This window comes from Malaya genurostris, unplaced genomic scaffold (genome assembly GCF_030247185.1).
Source record: "Malaya genurostris strain Urasoe2022 unplaced genomic scaffold, Malgen_1.1 HiC_scaffold_46, whole genome shotgun sequence".
Taxonomy (NCBI): domain Eukaryota; kingdom Metazoa; phylum Arthropoda; class Insecta; order Diptera; family Culicidae; genus Malaya; species Malaya genurostris.
The window spans coordinates 11832-38468 of NW_026682677.1; the positions used below are offsets into that span (position 1 = coordinate 11832).

Consider the following 26637-nt stretch of genomic DNA (forward strand, 5'->3'; position numbering starts at 1 on the left):
CCACCGGGGTTGGTTACCCGATCTTCACTAAGGTTGCTCGCACCCCAGGCGGCGGCGCGGATAGGAAGGGAAGGGATAGGAGTTCTGTATAAGAGTTGATCGAATGACCGCATAGTGGGGTCTCAAGTTGCACGCAGAGATGGCATTTCACCAGAGTGATACACGCTGGCGTCAGATTCTTGTCCACACCGAGGATGCAAAAAACGAAGCATCGCACAAAGAGGACAGCGCACTTCTTCTCAGTGTCGAATAGACAGCATTTAAGTGTGTGCTTGTGGTTAAAGCAGCTGGCGCGAGTGAAACTCATTCTCTTCGCATGAATCGCTCACACGCGTTCTCGTCTAAATACACCCAAGTGACCAGTGGCACGTGATGGTGAGCGAACACTTCTGTGAACTTCAATTAATAGAGAGTAGATCTGGCCTTGCTATGAAAAAGGAAAACCGAAAATTTTACGATAAATTGTTTTATTTTGCTGATTTAGCGTGTCCACGCTTCTTCTACGCAAACCATACAGCAGAGTGCTCACCGGCGTGTACACCTCTGTGAAAGTATCTGCATCCATCACAGATAATTTATTAGTTAATGCTCTAGCACTTTGGTGCGATTCAGTGGAAGAGGTAAAAGGAAATAAACAAACGCACTCATGATGCGTGCACACTTTATACAACAGTGGTGTATATATGTGAAAGAGAAGAGCTCTCGTTGAAGTTGTCAGTGCGAGGGGAGAAATTTTGCTTGCTCTTCGTCACACAGAGGAGATGGACATCTCTGGTTGCACGTTATACAGCTTTGCCGACCGATTTATGTCAGTTACAAAATTTAAATCTGAATTTTATAACAAGAACTGGAAAGTATTACTTCTACAAAAAGACAAACTTGTTTTTTTTAAAAAGAAGCCTTATCAAGGTGATTTTGGTCCCATTACTACCGTGGGTTTCGCCTGAAGAATGTTGACCAATTGTGGAAAATCATTCTCCCTCTATGTTCATATACCAACGACCTCACGTAACTTAAATTTTCGGGCGTTTTGCCTCACACATATTCTTAAGAACAATTTTTAAGTCAGTGTTTAACGAGGAAAACAGGTTGGAAAAGTGACATGCGAATGCAACTATGTAATGAAAACCGCGAAAATGTTTTCGCAGGTTCGGGACTCGAACGCGTAACTAGCTCCTAACCTAATTGTTTTGTCTATTAAACTACGCTGCATATGAAAACATATGAAGAAATAGCCAGATTATCTTTTATTTGAATCCAAAATTTGTTTCCTACGTCCATCTCGGAGAAAATGAGGTGCCAATCTTTGTCGCATACAGCATCAAGTCCCGGACAACGCCGATATTGAATTCAGTTCGCAATGCTATTTTGCCGTTTATAATAGTTCCACCGAACTTGTACGTGGAATGGTAAATATCAATCAGAAATCAAGTTGAGAGCTTGTGAATTCGGTAACAAATTATCAGCTCCTCTCAGAGATATTTCAGCAGATCGAAATGCGTAGGAACAATAAGTGTAATCCCAGTGTCGAACCGTAATTAATTGAATTATTTTCTATTGAATATTGAGATAACTTCAAACATTATACCGAGTTCCCCATCCGTTTTTTTTGCAGATACGAAAGGAAGACGAGGACAGCGACGTCTCCAAGGATTGGAAGTTCGCGGCCATGGTAGTTGATAGATTGTGCCTTATAATTTTCACGTTTTTCACAATAGTGGCTACCATAGCTGTTCTATTTTCGGCACCGCACATCATCGTTTCGTAGCCATATGGAACAGGCTATTGTTATTGGTTTTATCACCAAATCAATTTGTTAATCATTAAATTATTATCGAGACTTTTTAAATAAATTTCAGGACTGTAGTAAAACGTGAGAAAAAAAAGTCAGTTAGCAAAAATTACTAGACAAACAAAAAAATAAAAATACAATGCGGGCCAGAATTTAAAGCGGTGCAGGTCAGGTGCAAGAAAACAAGAAAAAAATCATGTCGGACGGCTAGGTCGAAGACACTAGTCGAAAAAATGAACATAAAAATAGTAAAAAAAGAAACCTTACAACTAAGGTTAAGCGAAGGGAGAAAAACGTAACAAAAAACAGACAAAGAACTTTTTTTCGGAAATTATTGCAAATAGCGTTCTATTTCTTAGGTCAAATCTATTCCACCGAATTATGAAGCATTAGTCGAACGAGTGATCGCGAACAACGGGAAGATATTGGTTCGGTACGACGGAATGATCTGAATCAACCAAACTATCAATGATGTTAGTCATTTGACATTGATTAGAAATGCTTTCAAAGTTGAACGAAACTCTGTTAATTTGTTGAACACAAATAAGTATATTCTCAGATAAGAGCGATTTTTGCTTCTATAAATTCTCATTGTTCTAATCCGTCAGTAAGTGATTGAAAGCTCCCACTTCCTTCATCCTGTGATTGTCATCGTTATATCCTCAAACAGTATTTGATGGTTTCGGATGATTCAGCAGAATTGTCACGCAATAATTTGCACAGATAGTAGGCTGAGATTGGAGATTTAGGCTATCAGATCGATACAAACAAAAAATACTAAGCTTAAGAAAAGTTGACATATTTAACAGTATAATCTTTTTCGGCTCTTATTTGTAGTGCGAACGGGAATGGGGATATAAATTTAATATAAACTCTTTATATTTTCTGTTTGAACGGTTATTATTGAATTGCAACTTTTGAAAACCGACGGCCGCGGGGTCGAGGTTCCTTCAAAAAGTAGCAACCGAGTAAAGTGAAATTTCTAAATTATTCATCAAGAAGTCAAGATGAAGGTGAAAGTTAATCGAGCAGATAACAAAATAAAAAAAAATACACGGCTGCAACCAACAATCTTCTTTGTGCTACGAAGAGCATGCAATTCGGCTCCCGTACGCCAACGGAAACGCCAGGGGGGGTTCGCGAGGGGCGTAGCGGTTGAGAAAAAAAACTACGGAGGGGGATATACAATATACATTCCGGGGTACGACTGTTTAAGGACCAGTGGAGAGAGAAAAGATAAAGAATTTAGAAGACAAAGAAGGTTGAAAGTCAAAGAGGAAAATTATCAACAGCAGCATGACTGTGATATATAATAAAAAGTAAATTTAACTTATTATTATTGATTATTGATTAAAGTATGTACTGTAATTACTGATTAGCGAAATGTACGTGAAAAAAACGAGAGTGTATTTTTGGTCGTAACAAAATGTACGGTTTCGGTCCCGGTAGCGCGTAGTTTGCTGTACGTTTGTTGACAGTTCGCAGACACTCGATGTTGATAAGTCTTGAGAATGGGAGAAGGGCAGGTTTGGGACGATCTGATATAACTAGAAGTCGGCACAGCAGATTATGTGATTTGAACAGTGTACTGGTACAAATTTCTTGCCTCATAAGTTTTTGTTTTTGAAATTTTGATCAATGTTTCCCGAATGACCAAATGGTTGTCAGTTATATCGTCAAAAAGCACCATTACTGAATGAACTAGTGGACCTTGATGCATCGAATTGCGTTCGATTTTAAACAAATGAAAAAAATAACGCTGTTCAATGAAGATTTTCGATCAGTAGGCCGTGCCATTTTGTTGTCGCTTGAGAATACTGAAATTGATCCAGGGTAGTTTCATCAAACAAACACTTTTCACAAAACTGTGTTGGGTTTGCATTTAGCAACGGTGGTGTAAGTTAATCCGATATGGACCTAGGTCCGGAACTGACTTCAAACAAACGGTTTGACAGCAGTTAGGGTGGAATTTTTTTTTTAGGTTTGACATCAAGCAAAAACGACATAACAATGAGAGATTTCTTACTATTGAATTTTAATCTAAACATTAAATCTCAGAGCGGAAATAAAATCGATTTATTAATAAATTAAGAAAACATTCAATCATTCTTCTAATAAGTTATGCCATTATTCAACGAGACAAAAACCCCATTTGTCGTCAATCAAATCTACTTCATCGGTTTTACTCGTTTTGTTACAGAACGTCTGGATGGTAGAAATTCAAATAGGTTTTCCATTTAACAATGCTTTCATTTATTCATTTCATTAACGACATTTGGAAAAAAAACATTTTCTTAGCACAAATATTTCCTGGTTGCTTCGATGAGACCACTTTACTCTTTGCTCTATGGCTTATCACAAACAAATATACAGACTAGACAGTAACGGCGCTTTTTCCGGCGCATATCACGGTCCTTCGTCAAACTGGCAACAGTTATGCTAAACTGTTTACTACGCAAATATCAAAATCTCAAACTATTGCATGCAAGTGCTTTGTGCGCTAGACGTGAGCATAGTCGAGAAGGCCTCTGCTGGAGAATACATTGAATTAAGCAGCGATATAACATTTTATGATGCGGGATGATTGGATGATGTCACTTAGACGTCGAACGGAGAGCGACGAACTTTGGCTTATCGGAACCAAAGATCGTAGATAAAATATAGCTTCTCGTCTCTTCATATCAATAGCATTTTAGTTCAGCAAATTGAATCTCCATAGGATGGCATCTTTAAAGAAGTTGAAGACTCCCAGCGGTTTGAACTAACACTTGATTGAACACTACGTTATTTTGTAAAAAAATACCAGTACAAGGACCGATGAATAATTGCCAGCGGTGCTTGGAAGAGTTCGAATATATCTACGATCAAGAAACATTTGTTTCGTGGGAACTGGTTTTCTAATGGTTTTTAATAAAATTGGCATGGTTTTATAGAACTAATTTCACTTATTTTTGGACTATCGATAATGTATTCTAATCCATTAAAGTGACAAAAACTTAGAGTAGTTTTTAAAGACTGCCTCCATGAGGGCATATCCAGTTCCCTTTTTATGTATGTCATTAAGCAAGTCACATTAATCAAAAACTCACCAAGGCATATTTTGTCAGATAACTTAGCTCAATGAACAATAAATTATCTCCACCATCGACTTTGACTGGAAGCAGTAAATTTTTACGCGATGCTCGTTTAAAATGGTCTTTATTTCTAGTATAAACAAATGGTATTTCTTATTGGAAATATTCGTAGAACTTTACTTCGAAACCAATAATTCCAGCTCAATGACCACAGGGTTTCACTTGCCGTCAGTTTCCATGCTTTGTTAGTACCCGCTTCTCTGCGGAACGCACTGCTGTTATCGTCTCTTGGTGTATTTGATTCGAACGTATTTAATCTATGCAGCGAATGCTAATTCACAATACACTTTAAACTAATATCAGACCCTGTCAGCTTGGAGCGAAATCAAGCTTCAGTTCAGCAACACCATCGTACGGCATCACATTCAACATATTATATCAATTGTAAGGATGCGCAGTGCTGCTATTTTGGCGCGCACCTATTTAACATCTCTCTCCTCTACTTATATGTACGAGATTCGATGTGGACTCGACTGAGGGCTGCCATGCCATGCTCTCAAAAAAAAAAAGATGTCTTATTTAAACGATGTCTTTGCTGATATCCAATAAAAACACCGGCCTTGCGCGCAGCCTGGTAGTAAGTCTGGTTATTTCAGAAAGTACCAGTAGTGAAACATTTTTTTTCGGCACCCTCATGTCTTATTATTTGTCTTTGGGCTTATGTTACACAGCTCATTGCATCAATGAAATGTTGATAAAATGTTTTCTAAACCCTACTTACGATTCCAGTCATTACGATTGAAACTAGTTTCACAGGAAACGAAATTTCTAAATAGTATTGGCCTTCTAACGACAGTTCGACATGTAGATGGTGCTGTTGTACAAACGACGATGTTTCCGAATGAAAATGTCAAAATACATAGGAAGTTTTATTCTCCAGTGAATTTTTATTTATTTGTAGTTGAAATATGAATAATCAAAGAATATTCTGTTGTAATTAGGGAACAAACATTGATTTCTATCGATAACCAATATTTTAAATATTTCGCCTGAAAATAAATCTAAGTTTTTTGCTTTCAAAATGACCTACAGATCGATAACATTGACTTTACTTGTTGACACCACTCTGAAATAATTAGTTTGGCCGTTTATTTCACCCAGCAGTTGTTTAAACCTTTAATTTCGATTACGAAACTTTATGACATAACCTCACTTAGCACCAATATCTAAATATAGTTTAGTATTGAAGAAACTAAAGGTTGACTTTTTATGCAAATGTTGAATAAATGCAAAAGTTTTACCCATTCCGTAGGTTTGTTTAAGGAAAAATCACTATGTTAGTAACCAGTGTTGGTGATTGCCGAAAATTTGACAGAAGCTGCTATATTGCTATCTATATTGTATACAACATTTTCAATCCGTTAGAAGATGCTACAAGAACTCGAGTCATTCAATGCATGAACCGCTAGAGAATTTTTCTGCATTTCTTCGCTCCACTTTATACTCTGAGTATTTCCCGTCCCTTGACAAAAAAATACAGTCTGATAATGATCGTTGCTGTGTGGAATTTACCAAGAGAGGATCGCAAGTTGACAATTATCGCAGAAAATCGAATCGATGGTTCAACTTGATGTTTCTCATACTAGGTTGCAATATTTCAAAACCCTTGTGTGGAGCATTCACATACATTTTCAACTTATACAAAGATTAAATGCACATAGTTAGAATAAGCGGCAATAGTAAAATGATTCTATCGCAATTATCAACTGCCTGTATAGAATCAGATCGCGAAACGAGAATATGCGACCGTTTGTTGCTTCAGCGAGGATCCCCACAGCAGCGACCTAACCTTTGATTCTCAGAAATGTCATCGAGAGAAATTCGCTCTCGCACTGTTGTCGATTCTATGTTAAATGAGCCATGCCGGGTTTTTGTTGTTGCGATGATCTCCGTTTCTCTTTGATGACACTGATTCAATCGTGTGAAGAGTTGCCAGTGAACGTTCTTTGATACGATAAAAGCCATCCTTGTTAGTAACTATTTCCGCAATCAATACTCGATTCCTATATTGCTATATGTGATAATTTGCTAACATCATCGTGAAACATAGAAGGTGCGGAGTTGCTTTGAGTTTTGTGTTTGAAAGCCAATTGACAATCTATAGTAAAACTAATTTCACCTGACGCGTCATCTAAGTTTCATTATTAGAGCCTTTCTTAGGATGACGATTGAATTTTACATGTGATCTTATGGGGAATATATGAGTTCCCAATATATTTCAATTGTATTGTAGAATTTTAGGATCTGTTACAAAAACTGTTCATTTAAAAATGTAAGAAAATTAGTTTTCTTTTATTTCGTGTAATCATTTTTGATTTTATAAGATGATATGTAGACAAATATCGCGATCCGGAATTTGTTTCGGTTCGGTTAAGGTTATTTTGAACGCTGGAGGAATAAATATAAATGCGGTAAAACTCTATTTCTAATCATAATATCGCATATTTGGTTCGGTTGGTTCACATCTGTACGGTCCTTTAAGTGACATTTCATGATGCACGCGACGAATAAAATCATTTGAAAATGATCATTTTTCCCATGCAAAATTTGGAACTGAGAAGTTTCATCGTTTAAAACAGAATCTAGGGTGCTGCAAAAATAAAAGAAATGGACAATGATTTTTCTCACACTAAAATTAACTTTTTGCTTGAACAAATGACGTTGTAAATCCGTTACACATGATTTTACTAGTGTAAATTGGATTCCCCTTGTATTTTGACAGATAAACTTACAATCATCATCCTCGCACACGTACGCCCCTAGTTGTGAAACACAACGTTAGATCACCCAAAATATTTCCTTAGAACAATTCAACATAAACCGTTACGTATAATTTTGTAAGCATAGACACCTAGAAAAAAAATCCTGTAAACTGACGTCTTCTGAGACCGAGATATTAGAGTGTAAAAAATGACTCATTTTTACAGTTTATCTAACACATGTTTGTTGCATTCTGATATATATTTTATATGCGATATATATTTTAAGTAAGCCTACACGCATGCTTCAAAAAACGGGGTTCGTTTGACACATAAATATATCGTTCTTGAAAAATTCAGCCATTTTACTAATTACTTTCTTATGAAATGTGTCATATGTGAAGTTCTGTTACCTGTATATTTCATAATTTTTTGCTGTGTAAATTACCACATTATACAAGTTTGAACGCTAGCCTTTGATGCTTAGCTTGTAGCGTCTCTACCGGCCAAATTTTTCTGAGTGTCAGTGGAAAGTGATCTGCAGATTCAGAAACACAACTCGAAATGCTTCTTCAAATTCCAAATAATTTAGCAAGTGAAATAAAGTCTATGTGATTTGAAAATTTTGCGGGTTTTTGCAAGGTAAGATACAACCTTTGACCTCGGAATAGTTTTAACATTCACATAGTTTTTCCTATCAGTTGTAGGAATGACAGTATGAAAATGTTGGGTTTCCTGATTTGTTACTGCCTTTAAGTGCCAGTTTTCAAGTAATCGCTAAGTAGATTTCATAAATCACAAACTTAGAATAAAATATATTTAATTCAAATTTAAGTTATAAAAAAATACTGTTAGCAACCGCCACGACTTGAACCGAGAATCATTGCATCACAAAGTACGTACGTTAATCGACTAAGCCACAGAAGCACACATCTGCTTGGTTGGTAAGTGGTGCATATAAATACGTTAAGTCGAACTTGTTAACCGATTGAAAATTACAGTCGGAACAAGTAAAACTGATAAATTAGGTCTTTAAAAATTATGTCATATGAGGCATCAGGTCATCTGTTAAATTCATTATTTTTTGTTGTGTAGCATATGTTTATGAACTCAAATTATATCAAGAAACAGTTTCTCCAAAGTCACCGTTGTTTTTTCTTGCAAAGTGCACATTAGTAGAAAATACGTTTTTTGAACCTGACATACACAACCCAGAGAACCACAAATCGCATAAGGTAGCACGAATTAGATCGTTTAAAACGCGGTTCATAATCACCATCGCATAATCATATAACTGAAGTTCATATTTTTCCCCATATGCTGCTATCGCACAAGCTTATTGCGACGATGAGCACACAATCGCATAATTGTTTGAACAACCTCGCCGTATACAGAATTGAACTCGCATTACTTCCATAAATGTTTGGCTGTACATGATATCCAAAATTTGTTTGAATTATATCGCATTGTACGTAAAACTCCTCGCACAAGATGATAATTCCTAGCATTCAATGCGATTGGCTCACAATTCTGACTTTACTGGCTGAATATAAAAATATTTGGTCGCATTCTAATACGGAGTGTTTTACTGAAAATTCAAGAACACTTGTTTGAAAAATGGTTAGGATAATTGAAAATTATCAGTATCATGGAATATTTGTGTAAACAACAGACTTGTTCGTGAAACAATACGAACTTACTCACAATAAGAAATTCTATAAACCTTCTCTTCTACGATATATTGTGAACACATATGTGTGAATGTGAATGACAGTTTACATAATAAAACGTAATGAGTTATTTCGCACTGTAAGATTTTAGTTATGCTTAGATATGCGATGTGACTCAGTCATCTGTAAGATAAAAGAAGAAAGTATTCGTCTGAAATCGGGTTTATCAACAGCTATGGTATGGATGAAAGTAGGAAAACTCGGTAAACGATCCACAAGTTTCAGGTTCGAGCCTCGATCCGTAAAAGCTCGTTGTTATTTTTTGCTTATTAGTAGAATGTATGGTTAGAATCGCATAGACACTTGAATAAACTCTCAAAAAAATATACTTACGATCGCATACATTACAAAAGAAAATCACTGAAGCTGATAAACTGAATCACATTAAATGCTTTACTACATCGCATCTAGCTTTTGATTTTTCGAAATTGCATGTATATCGCCTCCACTTTTGCACGCATAGGCCATATTTGCAGTATGCTCTGCGATTTTATTATAATATATAACAGAACGCATAATGCGATTATAGCTTGCGATATAGGTACGAAATGGTTTTCTGGGAAGTGTTAAACATGACATACAATTACAATCGGCTTGAATAGTGTCTCACGTGTTCTGATGTGTCGTTAAATACTGACAAAAGTAAATTTTACATACCACGTTTCTATGAATTACGTTAACTGTAAAACTGATATGTTTTCATTGTGTTAAATGAATTTTTTTTCACGTATATAAGTGTGAATTTGTATGCAATACTCATTGAACTTTGCTTGGTAATAATTCAGCTCAAACTATGTAAACAATAATTATTCACTCAAGCTTCCGTTATAGCGAATGCGAGTTGACGGGCTATTCGTTTGACTTCTTCATGCGCTTTGCACAGTCTCTTTGGTCACTTTTCCCAATGCAGATCGTCAATTTACCTTGAACTCTACCCCCTTTTTTATAATAAGAAATGCATAGAAATGCCTGATAAAAAAATGCATTCGAGATATTTTTGATGAAATTTCGCAAAATTGGCCTGTGATTTTACATCTTATTAGATGCACATAAGTGGAGCGTCGCAGCTCACGCAAATTTACGTGGAAGAACACTTATTATTGTGTCTAAAACTCCATACATGAAATCCATTGAAAAAAAGGAGAGCGTCGCGACTTGAACCGAGAATCATTGGATTGCAAGTACGTCTGTTAACCGACCAAGCCACAGAAGCATGCATCTGCTTGGCTGGTAAAAGGTCCATTTGAATTCATACAGTCGCACCTGCTAGCAGAACGCAAGTTACAGTCGAAACCCGTAAAATTCGATTTTCCGTAATTTGACAAATTAGGTCATTATGAATTACGTCGTATGAAGGATTAAGTCACCTGTAAAATTCAATTTTTTTTGGATAATCATGTCAGCAAACAAAATTGTTGGCATAAGTGCTTCCAGAATCCGATTTAGAATTACTTGATTTCAATTAATCCAATTTAGACAATTAAAACATGGATTGAAGAAAGCCATGTTATTCCATGTTTTGCCAGACACTCCTACACATTTAAAAAATTTTACATCTTATTAGATGCACGTAAATGGAGCGTCGCAATTCACGCAAATTTACGTAAAATTCAAGCTCATCTAACATTAAGTCATTACAAATAAAATTTTTCGTCATATGACAAATTAGGTCTTTATGAATTACATCGTATGAGGGAATAAATCACCTGTAAAATTCAAATTTTTTTTAGAGTGTATAACATTGAATGCAAAAATAGGATAAAAACTTAACTAATTCTTCCGGAACGAAGGTTCCGTCCCGTTTATCCCATTTATCAAACAGTCACAAATTTCAACAAAAGCTAAATTCCATCACTTGTTCCATTTTGGTAACTTCACTGATAAACGACGCTTTGTTTGAAACTAAAGCAAAAATGGCTACTTTGATGACCACACTTCACAAAGAAAGCGTACATTCAATCGTGCACTCGAAAACGAGCAGCCAAGCATTAATTCTTTACTCAGTCCATCTGTAAGACAATGTGGAATTCAGTATATCTCAGTGAATGGAAATAAAACGTGTAACAAGACCAAAAAGGCTGGGCAAGTGTTGCGTATCGCAAATGCATTGAACCCAACCTGTCAACGTAACTAACATCTATCAAAGCTGTCTGTTCAGTGCAAATCTACAAAAGTATTGAATGAGCGAAGCGACAAGTTTTAATTTGGTCAGCACCGAAACCATAACCTCAGTTACGTAATTCAAAGGCGGATGAAGTTTGGAAGTTTGTTTTGAAACATTTGGAAACTTTGTAAATAGTAGAATTAAGGGGCACTCTGAAAAAAAATGGACGTCATTATCGAGGGCGCAACTGCCGTCCATTCGGGCTCAATGGAGGGCAGTTCGAGACATAATTTCCGCACCATTTAACTTATTCATAACCATTTGTCAGCGTGTTGTTATTGACATAATCGGCAAGAAAGTAACCGGGGCTGCAGGTTTAGTGGTTTCGTGCTAAGTTCGCGCGAAAAAAGGTTTGATCCGTTTTTGAGAAGGTTTCGATTCGAAGATGATGTATTCGAAGTTGACTATTTTAATTATAGTTATCAGCATACTCCGATTACTTTATGATATTTGACGCTTTATCATGAGCATAATCATGCGAGACAGGGAAGTTTGTCATATAATGTAAGAATGTGAAAAGTATTTATTTTCTCAGCAGCATAAACAATGCATTTAACGTAAATTTTTATGCGGTTTCTATTGGAAACTTATTCTCATTCATTCAATTTTGTCTTCAAACGCTTCAAACAGGTCAAAATCAAACGATTTCCACCCTTTCATTTTTTACCTACCCATTTGGAAGAAAAAAAGGGATTCTCAGTATTTAAATATAAGAGAATAAATAGTTCCTTTTTTAAGTGCAAAGAACTCAAATCTTGAGTTAAATTCACTCCAATTTTAAATAACTTAATTTTTCCTATTTTAAATAATTACCTCAAATATGAGTAGATGGATGAAAACTCAAATTTGGCTAACGTTCAGTTTTGCGAAGCATGTCCAGCCTGCTATGGTCTTCCGTTCTTCGTCGACCAACCGTTGTCGGCATGTTCCACTGCTCGTGAGATTCGTAAGCAGCCCGGTGGTACGAATATTGGGCTATAACAAGTTCAATCGTAACCAACATCTTGACAGAGCTGCCATATAGAATTATTTGCGCAAAAAATTTCAAAAAAAATCACCATTTGTGACACATGAACTTCATAAAATCCGTGAAAATCTTGGTAAAACATTTAAAAAATTTGTCCCATTTTCGGATGTTCGGATATTTCATTATGTTTGTTGTATATTGGCATTTGATAAAGCATAATATTTCTAATGCTCGTACATCTTATATCAGTGATACATAATTATACTAGGCAGACTATGATCCCGATTATCAATCCGTAACAAGTTTATAACAAACAACTGCGCTCATATCAAGTGCTGATATAAGTCTAGTCTCGGTAGTAGTTGAAATATCTCAATCTTCTAATAAGTATCAAAAAGAGCAATTATTGAGATACGATATGTTGATCGGGATGCTACGTAGTTGAAGTATTTTCAAGCATTTAATAATAGAATTTTCGAAACATTTTACTGCTGATTTCATATAAGTTAAGTGTTATCACCTAACGCTTACGGTTCTGCATTCAAATGTTCCACTCCAAGTTATACACATTTAGGAATTCACGGTTTATCGCCTAATTCGGGACGGCTTCTGAAATTAATTTGAGTATTACTCAAAGAAATAGAAAATATCTTACTTCGTCCCTTCTGCTAAACATGTTGGATCACTTCAAATGTGAGCGGATTAACTTAGGCTAAATGAATTTTACAGTTAGTGACATTTCACATATGATGCAGTTCACAACGGAATTTGTTAAGTGACTGAAATTATTCTGAATGATATAAATTTCCGTAGGTAGAATAAACGTACATACACACCAAAAAAATCTGAATAATACAGGTGACTTAATTCCTCATACGATGTAATTCATAAAGACCTAATTCGTTAAATGACGGAAAATTTCATTTGTATTGACTTAATGTTAGATTAGCTTGAATTTTACTGGTATCGACTGTAACTTGCATTATGCTAGCGGGTGCGACTGTATGAATTTAAATGCACCACCAACCAAGCTGTGGCTGTGGCTCAGTTGATTAACAGACGTACATGCGATCCAATGATTCTCGGTTCAAGTCGCGGCGGTTGCTATCAGTATACTTTTTTTATTTCAACGAATTTCATGTTATGGAGTTTTAGACACAATATGAAATGTTCTTCCACGTGAATTTGCGTGAACTGCGACGCTCCATTTATGTGCATTTAATAAGATGTAAAATCACAGAGAATTTTTTAAGTGTGTATGTTAGTGCTACACTCTTAGAAAAATTGAAATTACCGCATGGCCGTTATTTTAAGCATGCCGTAATTTCTTCGGCGATGACACCATATTACAATATAATTACCAAGAAAAATATTTTTTTTGTCTGTATCGATGTAAGCTTCAGCCAAATGAACTGTGAAGTTAATGATATGACTTATCTTTACATGCTTTGAATTGTGAATGTAAGTGAACCGCGACGTTCCTTTTATGTGCATCTAAAAAGATGTAAATTTTTCGAAGTGTGTAGAGAATAAATAAAAATGTCATGCTATGCAGTCTAAAAAAAATTAAAACTACGCATGACGTAAAACAAAACATGCCGTAGAAGGCTTGATATCACATTTAAATGTGAGCTTTCTGCCTGCTTCGATGTCAAATTCAGTAAATTTAGCTATGGGATTTTTGACACACCAAATTTTTACATCTCTTGGGATGTGAATTCAGATCAATTGCAACGCATCTTTTATGTGAATCTATCAAGAAGTAAATTTACATATTTTTTATACTGTGTGATTTGCATTATAAAAATATGTTTGGCTCCTAACTTGCTAGAATTTTTCATGTACATCTTTGTAGCCTGGTATAGTTCATAAGAACCGAAAAGCTGTGGTTTTGTTAGAAATGACCAATTCCTTTGGAATTAAGAGCTCTTTATTATAATTTATTACAAAATATCCAGCGAAAATCAATCCTAAAAGTTTGCATCAGACTGTATCACACCTAGAAAAAATCGTGTAAACTTACGTCGTTATAGATGCACATAACTCACATGAGTTTAGATCTCAAAGCATGTAAAGATAAGTCATATCATTAACTTCACAATTAATGCAGCTAAAACTTACATCGATACAGACACAAACATTTTAATAGATAAAATATTGTGTCATCACCGAAGAAATTACGGCATGCTTGAATTAACGTCAAGCGTACATTTATTCATTTTTTCTAAGTGTGTATATTGAAGTTAGTAAAGCAGATAAGATATTCCTTTTAGAATGTATTGAACGTTAGATCATTGCATGAGTTGATTAATAATTTAAAATAAAGTATCATTCTCGACGACGATTGATTGTGAATTTATTTGACCTCGACTTTCGTCGAGTAAACCAAGAATTATAATTTTTTATGTCCTACATTTTTTTTAAATATAATACACTGAATGGCTTATTTGTACTAGAACAACATAAATTTGTGGCAGTGCGTTTTAAAATTGAAGGGTGAGATCAATTGTAAAAATACGTCAGTTTTTACGTTCGAATATGTCGGAATGAGAAGATGTAAATTTATAAAAAAAATTCTAAGTGTGTACTACCACAAGTTTGTATATTTTGTATGTTACTAGTTAACGAGCATATACAAGAAAATTTTAGCTTTTATTATAGATTTAAAGCTTAATGCTTACAAAAAAAATTGCAAACAAGATTTATTCTGAAAATGTCTTTGTCTGTATTCAATTTTGATCAGAATATCATGATTATTCATGACCAGTTGAAGCAAAGGTTATGGGGTTTGAGTAATTTTATCGAAATAAAGTATGTGCTTCGTATAGCTTCTTCCCTTCTCGAATAGATAGAAGAATTCGATCAATACTACAATAAGTAACAAATTATGTAAATTTTCAATTTGATGCGAAATCAGAAATCAAATGCTAGCTAGCACATTACCCACCGGATGAAAAATTGTAGCTAAGACTCGAAATTACCAACTTAGACAAAACCATGCGCATCTTTTACGCATCGTAGATCTTTCGGTAAATAAATCCCTTGTTAAGTACATACACCCCTTACAAAGTGCGAATAATGTGGTGTAATGAATGTCCAGTACGTCTCCAACATCAGGTAATACATGACGGTTTTATGACATTTGCAGCATAACAAGCGAAGATGAAAAAGAAACTTCTTTTGTCGTACGAGGTATGCATCTGAGGTGGTAACCCTATTCATGTTAGGCATTATTTTTAAATCTCTTCATTCGCCTCTAAAGTGAGTCGGTTCAATTGTGTGTTAAATGCCTGTTCCGCAAACATTTCAAAAAAGTTTTGCAAGAAGGCATCACGAATGATCACGTGATAAATAAAATTTATGTTTTACAGATAAGGATGGTTTACTAGAAGTTTTAATAGCAAAATTTAAAATACTCCAATTGTTGTAAACAGTGAAATACATTGAAAAAACTACGGCACAATCATTTACTAAAAGCGCAGACTCCATCACCATCGAGAATGGTCAGGTTTACGACGTTTAAATAATTTTGGCAAAGAACAGAGATAATTGCTTCGAATTGTAAGCAGGCTATAGTTCAAGTCCCTGCTCTGAGATGCTTCTTCAAGCAATCACTTTTATCGTATGTTTGACGGTGGTTCGAATAAAATTGATGTTGTTTCCCAACTACACACGCTACATTCGAATTCACTCCCAAAAATTGCCAAGAAAACCGTTTTCAACCAATTGCGATCATTATACGTAGCTTGGCTTTATGTAAACGTCATTTGATAGTGTTGGAGCTGACAGGAATTCTTTTTTCGACAAGAATTTTTGCTACATGTCGGCGCATAGCAGGGTTACTCCTAAATATCTTCTTTATAATGTGACCATTATGTATGCATGTAGGTCACTCTTATTTTTCCATGCTGAGGATATTCAACATTTTTCGTCCTTTTGTGCCTTTCCAACCTCCTATCTATGTATCTCTTCGAGATCTTAATGATATTAAAAGTCGCCGCAGAAAACGTTGATGTCGATGATGAGTGTACAGGAATATAGCCTAAAAGCACTCATCGGAGCTCATTCCGATGAGCGTTTTCTCGAAGAGCATTGATGGAAAATAGTTAGACTAATTTCATTTTTTGTCAGTTGAAAAATTTGGTTGAATTTGCGCGAACATTATAAAAGGCTTGTACTACTAGTGCAAAATACTATCAACGTTCGATTACTCAGAGTTTTAAGTACACAAAACTTGAAATAGTTTTATTTTCCTACAAGTGTATCTATATTGAAAGGTGAAATTAACTACCCATCGTCAATCTGGTGAAAATATTATGTATTCAGCATTCCTTCTATAACGACAATCAGTTTTCAGTACCAGGGTAAATAAAAGTCATAAGACGAAAATGACGAATAATAAAGGCCACTCTCAGCTCTGCTTGCAAATGTTGAGAATAAGATATATGTCTAGTCAACAATAAGAGCGATCTGGTAGTTTCAAAATTGTATTCTTGCTTTCGTGTAATGACGAAAAGGCATGTTCGGTTTTCAGTGAAAAACGTACTTTCGTCACAGACTAACAGACATGACAGTATGAGTAAATTCTTATAAAAATCATTTTTCGTGATGCACTAGTTCTACCTATATTGTACTGCGCGAACTATTTACTATCGGTACACCCCTTGTGTTACGAAAAAGTTTTTTTACTAGTTGGTTTTCCCTCGTTTGTCAACACCGATCAGCTGCTTGCAGGGTTGCCTGATTTTATCGAAATATTTGATAATGAATCGTCACAATAAATTATTAGCGGCCCTTACACGAGTCATTAAAAATGTCATTAGTAAAAAAAATATCATTTTAATGAACGTGTAGTGGTGCACTAATGACGAAATTTCTAACAAATTTGAATTACATCATTTAAATGACATCATTTAAAATGACATTTTTAATGCTCGTGTAAGGGCCGCTATTGGATTACGTTGATAATATATTTAACTTCTTTAGCGATGTTGGAAGGTAAACATTTATTTTTCTCAACGTTGTTCATCTAGACTATTTTTGATTGTGTTGGTAATTTTCACCCGAAATTAAGTGACGGCAGACCAGAAGTAAGTAAATATTGTAACAAAACGGGTTCGATTTTGTATTGCGTTGTAGAATGAGAAGAAGGCACAATTCTGTATATAGTTTTGGCAATAATATGTGATTAATCTGTATCCTGCATGAAATTCGCATGGAGGTATACAAATCAATACATTACAGGTAATTCTGTATGAATGGCAACTCGGTTGGTAAATGAAAAAAATAAACACAGTCTAGATGACAGACACGATGTATTTGATAGGGTAACGTGGCGCCATCATAACATATGCGAGTACTGTCCCAACTAAAGGAATATTCGAAATGACCGTTTATATGGTTAAAGAATCTAATTTGAGTGTCTTGTCTGTTAGTCTGTGCTTTCGTTCAGTACTAGTGATTTGACTTGTTGGTTGAAAACAATTATTGTTTATCCAAAAACAACAAAACTACACACCAAAAAATCTGAATTTTACAGATGACTTAATCCCTCATTTGGTGTAATTCATAAAGACCTAATTTGTTAAATGTCGGAAAATCTCATTTTTAATGACTTAATGTTAGATTAGCTTGAATTTTACTGGTTTCGACTGTAACTTGCATTCTGTTAGCAGGTACGACTGTATGAATTTAAATGCACCTTTTACCAGCCAAGCAGTTGTGTGCTTCTGTGGCTTAGTCGATTAACAGACGTGCTTTGCGATCCAATGGTTCTCGGTTCAAGTCGTGGCGCTTGCTATGAGTATTCATTTTTTTTTTAAATGAATTTCATGTTATGGAATTTTGGACACAATATTAAATGTTATTCCACGTAAATTTGCGTGAAATGCGACGCTCCGTTTATGTGCATCTAATACGATGTAAAATCACAGGGTTTTTTCGAAGTGTGTAAGGCATGAACACTGGTAATGCTGAAATATAATTCCATTGGGTTTTCTAGGTCACTGAAGACTCACAGACAATTGTAACCTACAGTAGACAGTGTTTTTTCTCGTTATCTTAGCTATATTACGAAGAGTCAGAACTTTCCTCGATTCCTCTCGATTTTTCTATTTCATCTAGTTTTTATCACTCAAGTAATTAGGTTTTCTGGCAGCTCACTTATAACCACCAATGCAAATGAGATTGGTTTGTTTTCATCAGGAAACGCATGCATTAAACACGATTCAGACGATCAATCAACTTCGGTCGACGCCAAGATTAATTTATTAATTTTTTTAGCCGAATATTGATCACGTACCCGACATTAAAATGTTCCGTGAACGTGTCCCTTCATATGAATTGCTTACAATTAATGTTCTTGTTCCGAAACCGTTCCATGCCGGTGATAGTCGCTTGATGCCACGTGTGAAACGCTCTTACATATTGTTTTGTTTTCATCATGAAATATATTGGCCACCCATTTTTCCCTAGGGTCGCCGTTCATTTTCCACCGGGCATAGATACCTCAATTGGACGCTGGTACAAATTTTACCTAAATACACACAGTTTCAACTAAGTTATGGATTTCCGAACCTACACGAAAACAAGTAAACTTGCCTCTCCTTCATTCTCAAAGATTAATCTTCATCGAAACTGATACCGGGGAATCGCAAAGAAACTGGGATCGCCCGATATGTAGGACGAGCATCGCAAACGCAACCAAGTGTCTTCTGTTAAGCATCCAGTCTTCTCACGTAAATGACCAAGAAATTAGTTCAACAATTAATCTTTTAAATGTTGCAGTGAACTCAAATCCAAACGAGATTTTCTGAATTCCGAAAACAGTCATAAAATCATTCCAATGAAAATACAGAGACGAGTTCAATCACTTGCGAACTTGCACGCAAGTTTTTGTGAGCGCATGCTTGGATGGTTTGGATGTCATTTGCAGGTACACGGTAAAAAAACGAATACTAAAAATCTAGAAGTGTTTCACAATCACTGTGAAACGATAAATGCCATTTAGAATATTAGAAATCACTTCCGGTGAGGCGGTTCTGAGTAAGTCAGTACGTCTTTTTGGTATTATTGCACTGAATTGCATGTAAAATTCGAACATTAGTTTGGGTGGCTGTTTTCTAAAGAGCAATTCTGGAAAAAAGAAAACAAACTATTTGATAAGTTATTTTAACATTCTGACACACTGACAGTATGAATAATTTCTGACGAAGTAATGTTCCGGAAATCTGCGGATGCGTTTGCGAAGCTCGTGACAGAAACATACTGTTGGCAACGTTGCTGTAGATTCGTTTCCGAATAGGCTCTCGTTTTATTGAAACTCAACACACTCTAGAAAAATCACACGTTAACGCTAAGTGGAACTTCTTGTAAATTGAACAAAAAGGAGGTTCAAATAATTTCAAACCTCATATTTAGATAATTTGGATTCCATTCATCCTTCAATTATTTCGAGTATTTATCACGCTTGAATTCATTTTTCAATTCGAACAAGTGTTCATTTGGAAATAAAAAGGATTTTGTCTTCAGATTTCAATATTAATGATACATTTTTTAGATACGTGTCAGGTTGGATAATTTTGTTTATGATATATTGCTCATTCAATTAGCTAAACGACACGTGAATACTGCACTGGTTCCCAATTTTTTAGCATTTTAAATAAACTTTATTTGTTATGTGGCATTCAGTTACATATTACAAAATTGTTTAACACAATTCTTTCTGAAGAAGTTTTCGAAAAATTCGATTAAATGATTTTCATTTTGCGTTAACATGTGAGTTTTTATCTTGAGTGTACTGCTGCTGAACGTGGTAGCAAAAATCTAGATTCGATTGATGTAGATTACCGGTTAAGTTTACCTTCGAATGTCGATAGTTTAGGTGAAATGTAGTAGCAAGAAAATTAGCAAAAACCAGTTTAAATTTTCCTATTGAATCCAACAGCTGCGTGGGGGAAGATAAGCCAGATGCATAAACTCAGCGAAAATGGCGTTGAAACAATTGAGGCATTAAAATACGAACTTGAAAGCACAAATGGGGAGATACAATTTAAATCAATTAATAAGTAAGAGGTAGTTATTTGAAAACAAATAAAAAACAGCAGTGATTAGATAAAACAAAACAATCGCATACATCTTTTGATCGTTTCTCATAAAAGCAGCAAAAAAAAAACATCAGCGAGAGTGAAACTTTTTCCTGAGGGAGAACACAGTGGGTACGAAGCGCATTAAATACACACGCGCGCACGAGACCAGTGCTGCCATATGTATTCGTTAGCCCACTGCTAATGATTTTCCTGAAAAGTTTCGCTGATGGAATATTTACGAAATTCTATGAATTTTCAAACAGTACAGCAAACCAAATTGTAAAGTTGACTATAAATTAAGAGGTAAAATAATAATCATTTAAATAATACCATTCATGAGCATAGTCCAGTGAGCGATTTCCCATTGAAAGGTATGCCGGAAAGCGGGGACAATTCTTTGCATGGGATCGCAAAAGCCAAGACCAAGCCATGTCACATCCCGGAAAGAATCACTGGGATTCGAATGTTAAGAAGAAAACTCACGCTACCAATGAATCGTAGCAACAGCATTTCCCGCTAAATAAAAACAAAATGTAAAAAAATGAAAAATAATCATTAAATCCAAAATGGAGAACTAAAAAAATGTACCATATCAGCATAAAGAAAAAGCGACTAGTTGAAAGTCCAACATAAGTAGAACACTCTTTCCCGCCTATCAGTGCGTTGTTAAGTTGAGTGTGGAGTCTCTGCGACTTACGACGATCGTATAGAATCGGAATATAAAAGATGGAAACTGAAAGCATGCTCTATTTACTGATTTATATATTTAGACTGCAAGACGATGTTAATTTGCCCCAACGAAAGATGAACTGTTCAAATCTAGAATGTTTTAGGTTTAGCTAGGATAATTTTACACACAGCTCTCAGTACCGAATTCCACTACTACTACTACTACTACTACTACTACCCTACCACAAAACAAGTCTTATAATTACAATCAGTGAAACAATCCGCCGAATGCTGAATATGATCCCGTTATTTTATACGTGCGAAGAACCAGTTCATGGAAGCTGTGAACCACATTACAAGACTCTAGCGAGCGAAAACACCTACGCTCAGATTTCCACCTCTAAGAATTCATAATCCGAATGATAGGTACCCTTAAAAAACGAACTCGCAGCGGCGAGTAGACCCCGTTGAGTAACAAAAAAAAAAAGACACACAGTCAATCCGTAACCTTACCCACTTTTTTGTGAAAGTTGTCCTTGAAAAAGCAAGAAATGAGCATAAAAAATTACATGAACTTAAAACGGGAATGAAACATTTTCTACGCAATTTACATCAATTTGATAAATGTGAATATTTTAATTAGTAAAGCAACCAGTCAAATAGTAAAACCAGAAAACTAAAAATAAATCAGACACGATAAGGTTTAAATAAACGAATGCATAACAGTAAAAAAAAATTCCTATTAAAACAATCATGCAAATAATAAGAAAATCAAACGATGCGCGGCACACAGGAAAACTGTCATCAGACGCCCTCACAATCATTCCAAACAATTCCGTACTTGACAGTAAAATTCTTCGAATTCCTTATAGCACCGAAAAAAAAAACAAACATTTTCACGATCTTGTCATCCCCGTACCTTTTCTACTAACCCGTAATTTTAATGCGAAGAAAATAAAGTTTTTAAAAAGGAATCCATTTAGGTTTCAAACTTGCTTCTATAAATCGGTAAGATTCGATGTTTCTATGTTAAATGCTTCTGCATATGTCTATCTTTTGGATTGTCAAAAAAAGCAAGAAATTTGGGAATATTAGGTTGCTAATGTAGTTTCTCTGCCAATAATTTGTTTTGTTTTTACGGATGCGTTATAGTTTAGGCATTTCCGGAATTTAGCACGTTGAACTAAAATGGTTCAATTTCAAGTGTTGGAATAATTTTCTCAGAAGAACGGATTTCAACGCAATTGAATTTTGATTGAATCACTTACTCCTGAACTTTGTAGGAAAATCTGTTCCAGTGGAATCATAGTTGGCATAGAGAAATACACGCTCGTTGAATGTTACTCTAAAATGAGTACAATTTCACTCACTTCTCTTAAAAGAGGAACTACTGTATAGTAGGAAAAGTTATATTTATTCACTTTTGAACAAACATTTTCAACATTTTCAAACAGCACAAAAACGTGCAAAATCGGGAAAGAAGAAGAAGAAGAAAATGAATTGACAATTCAGTCCGCATCTTCTCACTCAATTCCGACAGATTTCCGAATCAACCGGTTGTAGGCGAAATTCATTCGGAATCGGTTGTTGCACTGGAGTTGGAATTGATTCGGAATTCCACATGGCAAAAGTCTGCTCAACAAAAAATGTCTGCAGCATTATATACAAAATCTTCATATCTACAGAAAAATATGCAGATTTGGCATCTCTGGTCTAGATTTTGGCAGCTGTCAGATTAGCACTGGCAGAATTCCGCTTGTGAGTAGAGATGCCATTCATACAGATTTATCTGTATTATACAGATTTATCTGTACATATACAGATTTTTACATACGCATACAGAATACAGATTTGATACAGGTTTCTTAAATTTAATACGAATCTCCCAAGAAGCAACATAAATACTTTTTCGTATGAGCAACCTATTAGTATTCGATTGCGGTGACAAGAAGCAAAGTCTTCGTCTCATTGAATCTACTATTCTACAGCAACAATGTGTTGGAATAACATTTTTAACATCATTTTATTGTTGAAATTTAATTTTGTTAGTGAATACAGATAAATACAGATTTTTTATAGAGAGTAATACAGATTTCGTATGAAAATATCTGGCATCTCTGCTTGTGAGGAATTCTAACAGCTTGGCTAGAATCTGCCAGCTGTCAAAATAGCGCAAGCGGAATTGTGTCATTCTCTTGTTGGACATGTTTAGCAAACTCGTAGCTCTTCATTACATCTGAGGAACATAAGTAAGGAAAAATCCTTAGACCTGGTGAATATATCACTATCATATATTGTGAGATGAAAAATACATCAGATTAGAAATGGGCGAACGGATTCGCGAACGTTTCAAAAGAACTAGTTCTTCTAGAAGAAAGAGTGAACATGGGTTCTTTATTGAAATATGATAGTTTTCTATTCTTTTCAATGGAAATTGAAGACATCGAATTATTAGAAATCTGAAAACTGAGTGAAAAAATAGCGAACTTAATTGACAATTCGTTTGCAAGTTAACAAATGTCGAATCATCCGTGATTTCCCTTCTGGATGACATTTGATCGAAGGTTTGATAGTCTTTCGAAAGAGCGGGTTTCTTTTAAAATTGTTAGTAAAAAGCCATCCAAATCCGGTTTACTCATTTCAACTGAAGACATACGAACAAAAGTCAAAATATGTTTTCTTATAACTTCAGAAACGCCCCTGATATAAAAAAGATTATTTTAAAGAAATCGCATGGTGAATTATCACTTTCAACCTGTGTATTAAAAAGAGGAAATCAAATTTTACTGGGGAAATGTGGAAAATATCGTATGCATGGAGTCCGCCCGCTTGCATGTGGCGGGCAGATTTCCCCTTAGAAACCTGGCAGCGTCTGCCAGAAGATTTTATCGGAATGCTGCAGAATTCCGGCAAAAGTCTGCCAGCAATGCAACAAACTGTCTCCGGCTGAGAATTTCGTCTAGCGATTATTAACGGTTCTGTTTCTGCCGGATTTTTGCCATACAAGACTGGCAGGACCGTTTTGAGTCGGTTGTTCATTTTTAGCACCTTTGGTTTTTTTCATTAGAAATTAAAATGAAGGGCAATAGCATAGCTTTTGCACTACCAAACATGATATGCAAAACATCTTCTCTCAATACACCAGTATTTTCGTTTCATTCACCTGGTTTCAAGACTCGTTTTCTTTTCTGGATGTAGATGCAGGATTGACGAATGAAGTTGAACGGAAAAAAGAAGGAAGAGTGATCCTGCAAGACACGTGACTTGGCGAGAGAATGACGCAATTTTGCCTGCAAAATTTTGACAGCTGTTGGAATCTCGTCAGAATTATGCCTGGTTCACAAGCTGGCCTGCCAAGGTTGCTAAAAAAATGTGAAATAATTGGTACGTATTTTGGAGCACAGTTCGTTGGTGCTTGAACGTAAAGCTCGAATGTTGAGCAATGATGTTGGCATCGATTAAACATCGATTTATTATCGATTCTCCGCAATTTCAGTCAGTCAATTTCGTTAGTCGTCCATTATGCACAAATTCAGTCAGTGTTTTCTCCGGCTCCAGGATCAAACTAGAAGCATTGAATCTTGCAAGTTTATTTAAAACAGTTCCAGTACTCGAAGTAATACACTCAGTATTAAACTTGTACTTTATATCCAACAAATCTCCATTCAAATTGACAGACACTCTCCTCTATGATTAAGCAAAAAAGTTTTCTCATCATCTTCAGAACACATCGGTATTCCTTGTCAGCGCAGCACTAATCGTTCGCCATTTAGGCCACTTTTTCGCGTAGTTCGTACATCATTTGTAGATATGCCATTTATCAAATTTAGATGAAGCTAAAATCAATAATTAAAGTCTTAGCGAATAAATCATCCTACATCTTTGAACATAGCAAAGCTCGGTTAAATACGGCAATGTCTCGAATCGGGCCGGCCCAGCTCATTTTATAATGATTAGAATCTACAACCAAGTTGACATGTGTTTCACAACCGATAAAGTGAGTGAGTGCTTCTCCAATTCTGAAAATCTCACAGAGCCGACTCCGGAAAGTTCACCGAACAAGCACTAAATACAACAACATCCGCCGAAAATCGAGAAGCAAATTTAAACAAAAATATAAAAAGACAGAGACGATAGCAATTTTCCAAACCCTAACTGAGACGGTCTAGTCTCAAAAAATTGTGATTTTGTAAATATTGAAATTTAGCGATAAGAAATAAATCGGAACACTTGATTAAATAAAAGGCAAATAAAAATCCATTGAAAGAGTTAAACGATATTCAACTCGAACGAGAGAAGAAACTTAGTTTTCGCACAGTTCTAGTTGATCGATCACCTTCGAATTTCTCACCTCAAATTGCTTTCGGATCGTAAATGACCTGTAAGGTTCAAACTGATTTGTACTGTTCCTCATTGAAAGAAAAAAAAGATAACCGCAGCGGGCTAGAAACAATTAGAAAACAACATCAAGTCGTCAGTTCCATAAAACAAAAGCAAACCATTTTTTTCGATGATATCGATAATAATAGAGAACACTAATCGATTATCTGATGGGAGCCCGGACGTGAGCGAGTGAAAAGCAGAGTAGGCCGAAAGACAACCGTCTAGAATTGACCGAAAAGAACACACGATTGAACGCAAACCAGTAGGCGAATCAGCTACACAGAAAACACTCACACTCCCACAGGTCTAGTCAACGCAGCAGAATTAATAATAGATAATCTCTAACAAATTATCAGTCGCCACAGTGATGTGAGGGCAGGGTAAAATGCAACAATAAAAACTAGTAAATTTCAATCGAATAGTAGAACCATAAATGCAATTGCTCTAGCATACGTCATCTGCTACTGAGGTATCGAAAGACGAAACTAGACCACATACATATGTATTTCCAGATCTTGTAGCTTTGAATCTTCGTTGGTCCGGTTAGGTTCCCGCATATACTCATTTCCCCTAGACTCTAGAAGAGAATATCAGTCACATATAATTTAGTATCTCCAGCCGAATACAGTTGTAATCCAAAATATGAGCGAAGCTACCCAAATTCTATTTAGAACATTATTTTGACAAATTTTATAATTACAAAGAGGATGGAAAACGAATAAAATATATTAAAAATCGAAAATTAAACAAAGGATGAATATTCCAAAATACTCCTTTTTCCGAGAAAAAATACAATAAAAATGAAAAAAAACCAAACGATTACAAACAATGTTTTGATGACAAACGTGTTTCACTGCTTGGGCATGCGATCATGTCTTTGAAAGTGAATTGGCCAATTTTTTTTTAATCGGCGAATTTCTCTCATCGACCATACTCGTGTCTAAAAGGAACTAGGGCTACCATCCATCCGGTAAGTTATGAACCATTTGATGGAGTTTTCAATATGTATGAA

The 26637-nt window shown here is 35.5% G+C and overlaps 1 protein-coding gene across 1 annotated transcript in view; it reads left to right on the forward strand.

The window, feature by feature from the left end:
• Window positions 1-24348, forward strand: part of LOC131440024 (neuronal acetylcholine receptor subunit alpha-7-like) — a gene marked incomplete at its 5' end in the record, with an annotated part of 31948 nt that extends 7600 nt beyond the window's left edge. The window contains one exon of the mRNA XM_058611112.1: window positions 1616-24348. Coding sequence (XP_058467095.1) covers window positions 1616-1768 — 153 coding nt within the window. The remainder of the gene's footprint in view (window positions 1-1615) is intronic.
• Between the last annotated feature and the right edge of the window lie 2289 nt (window positions 24349-26637).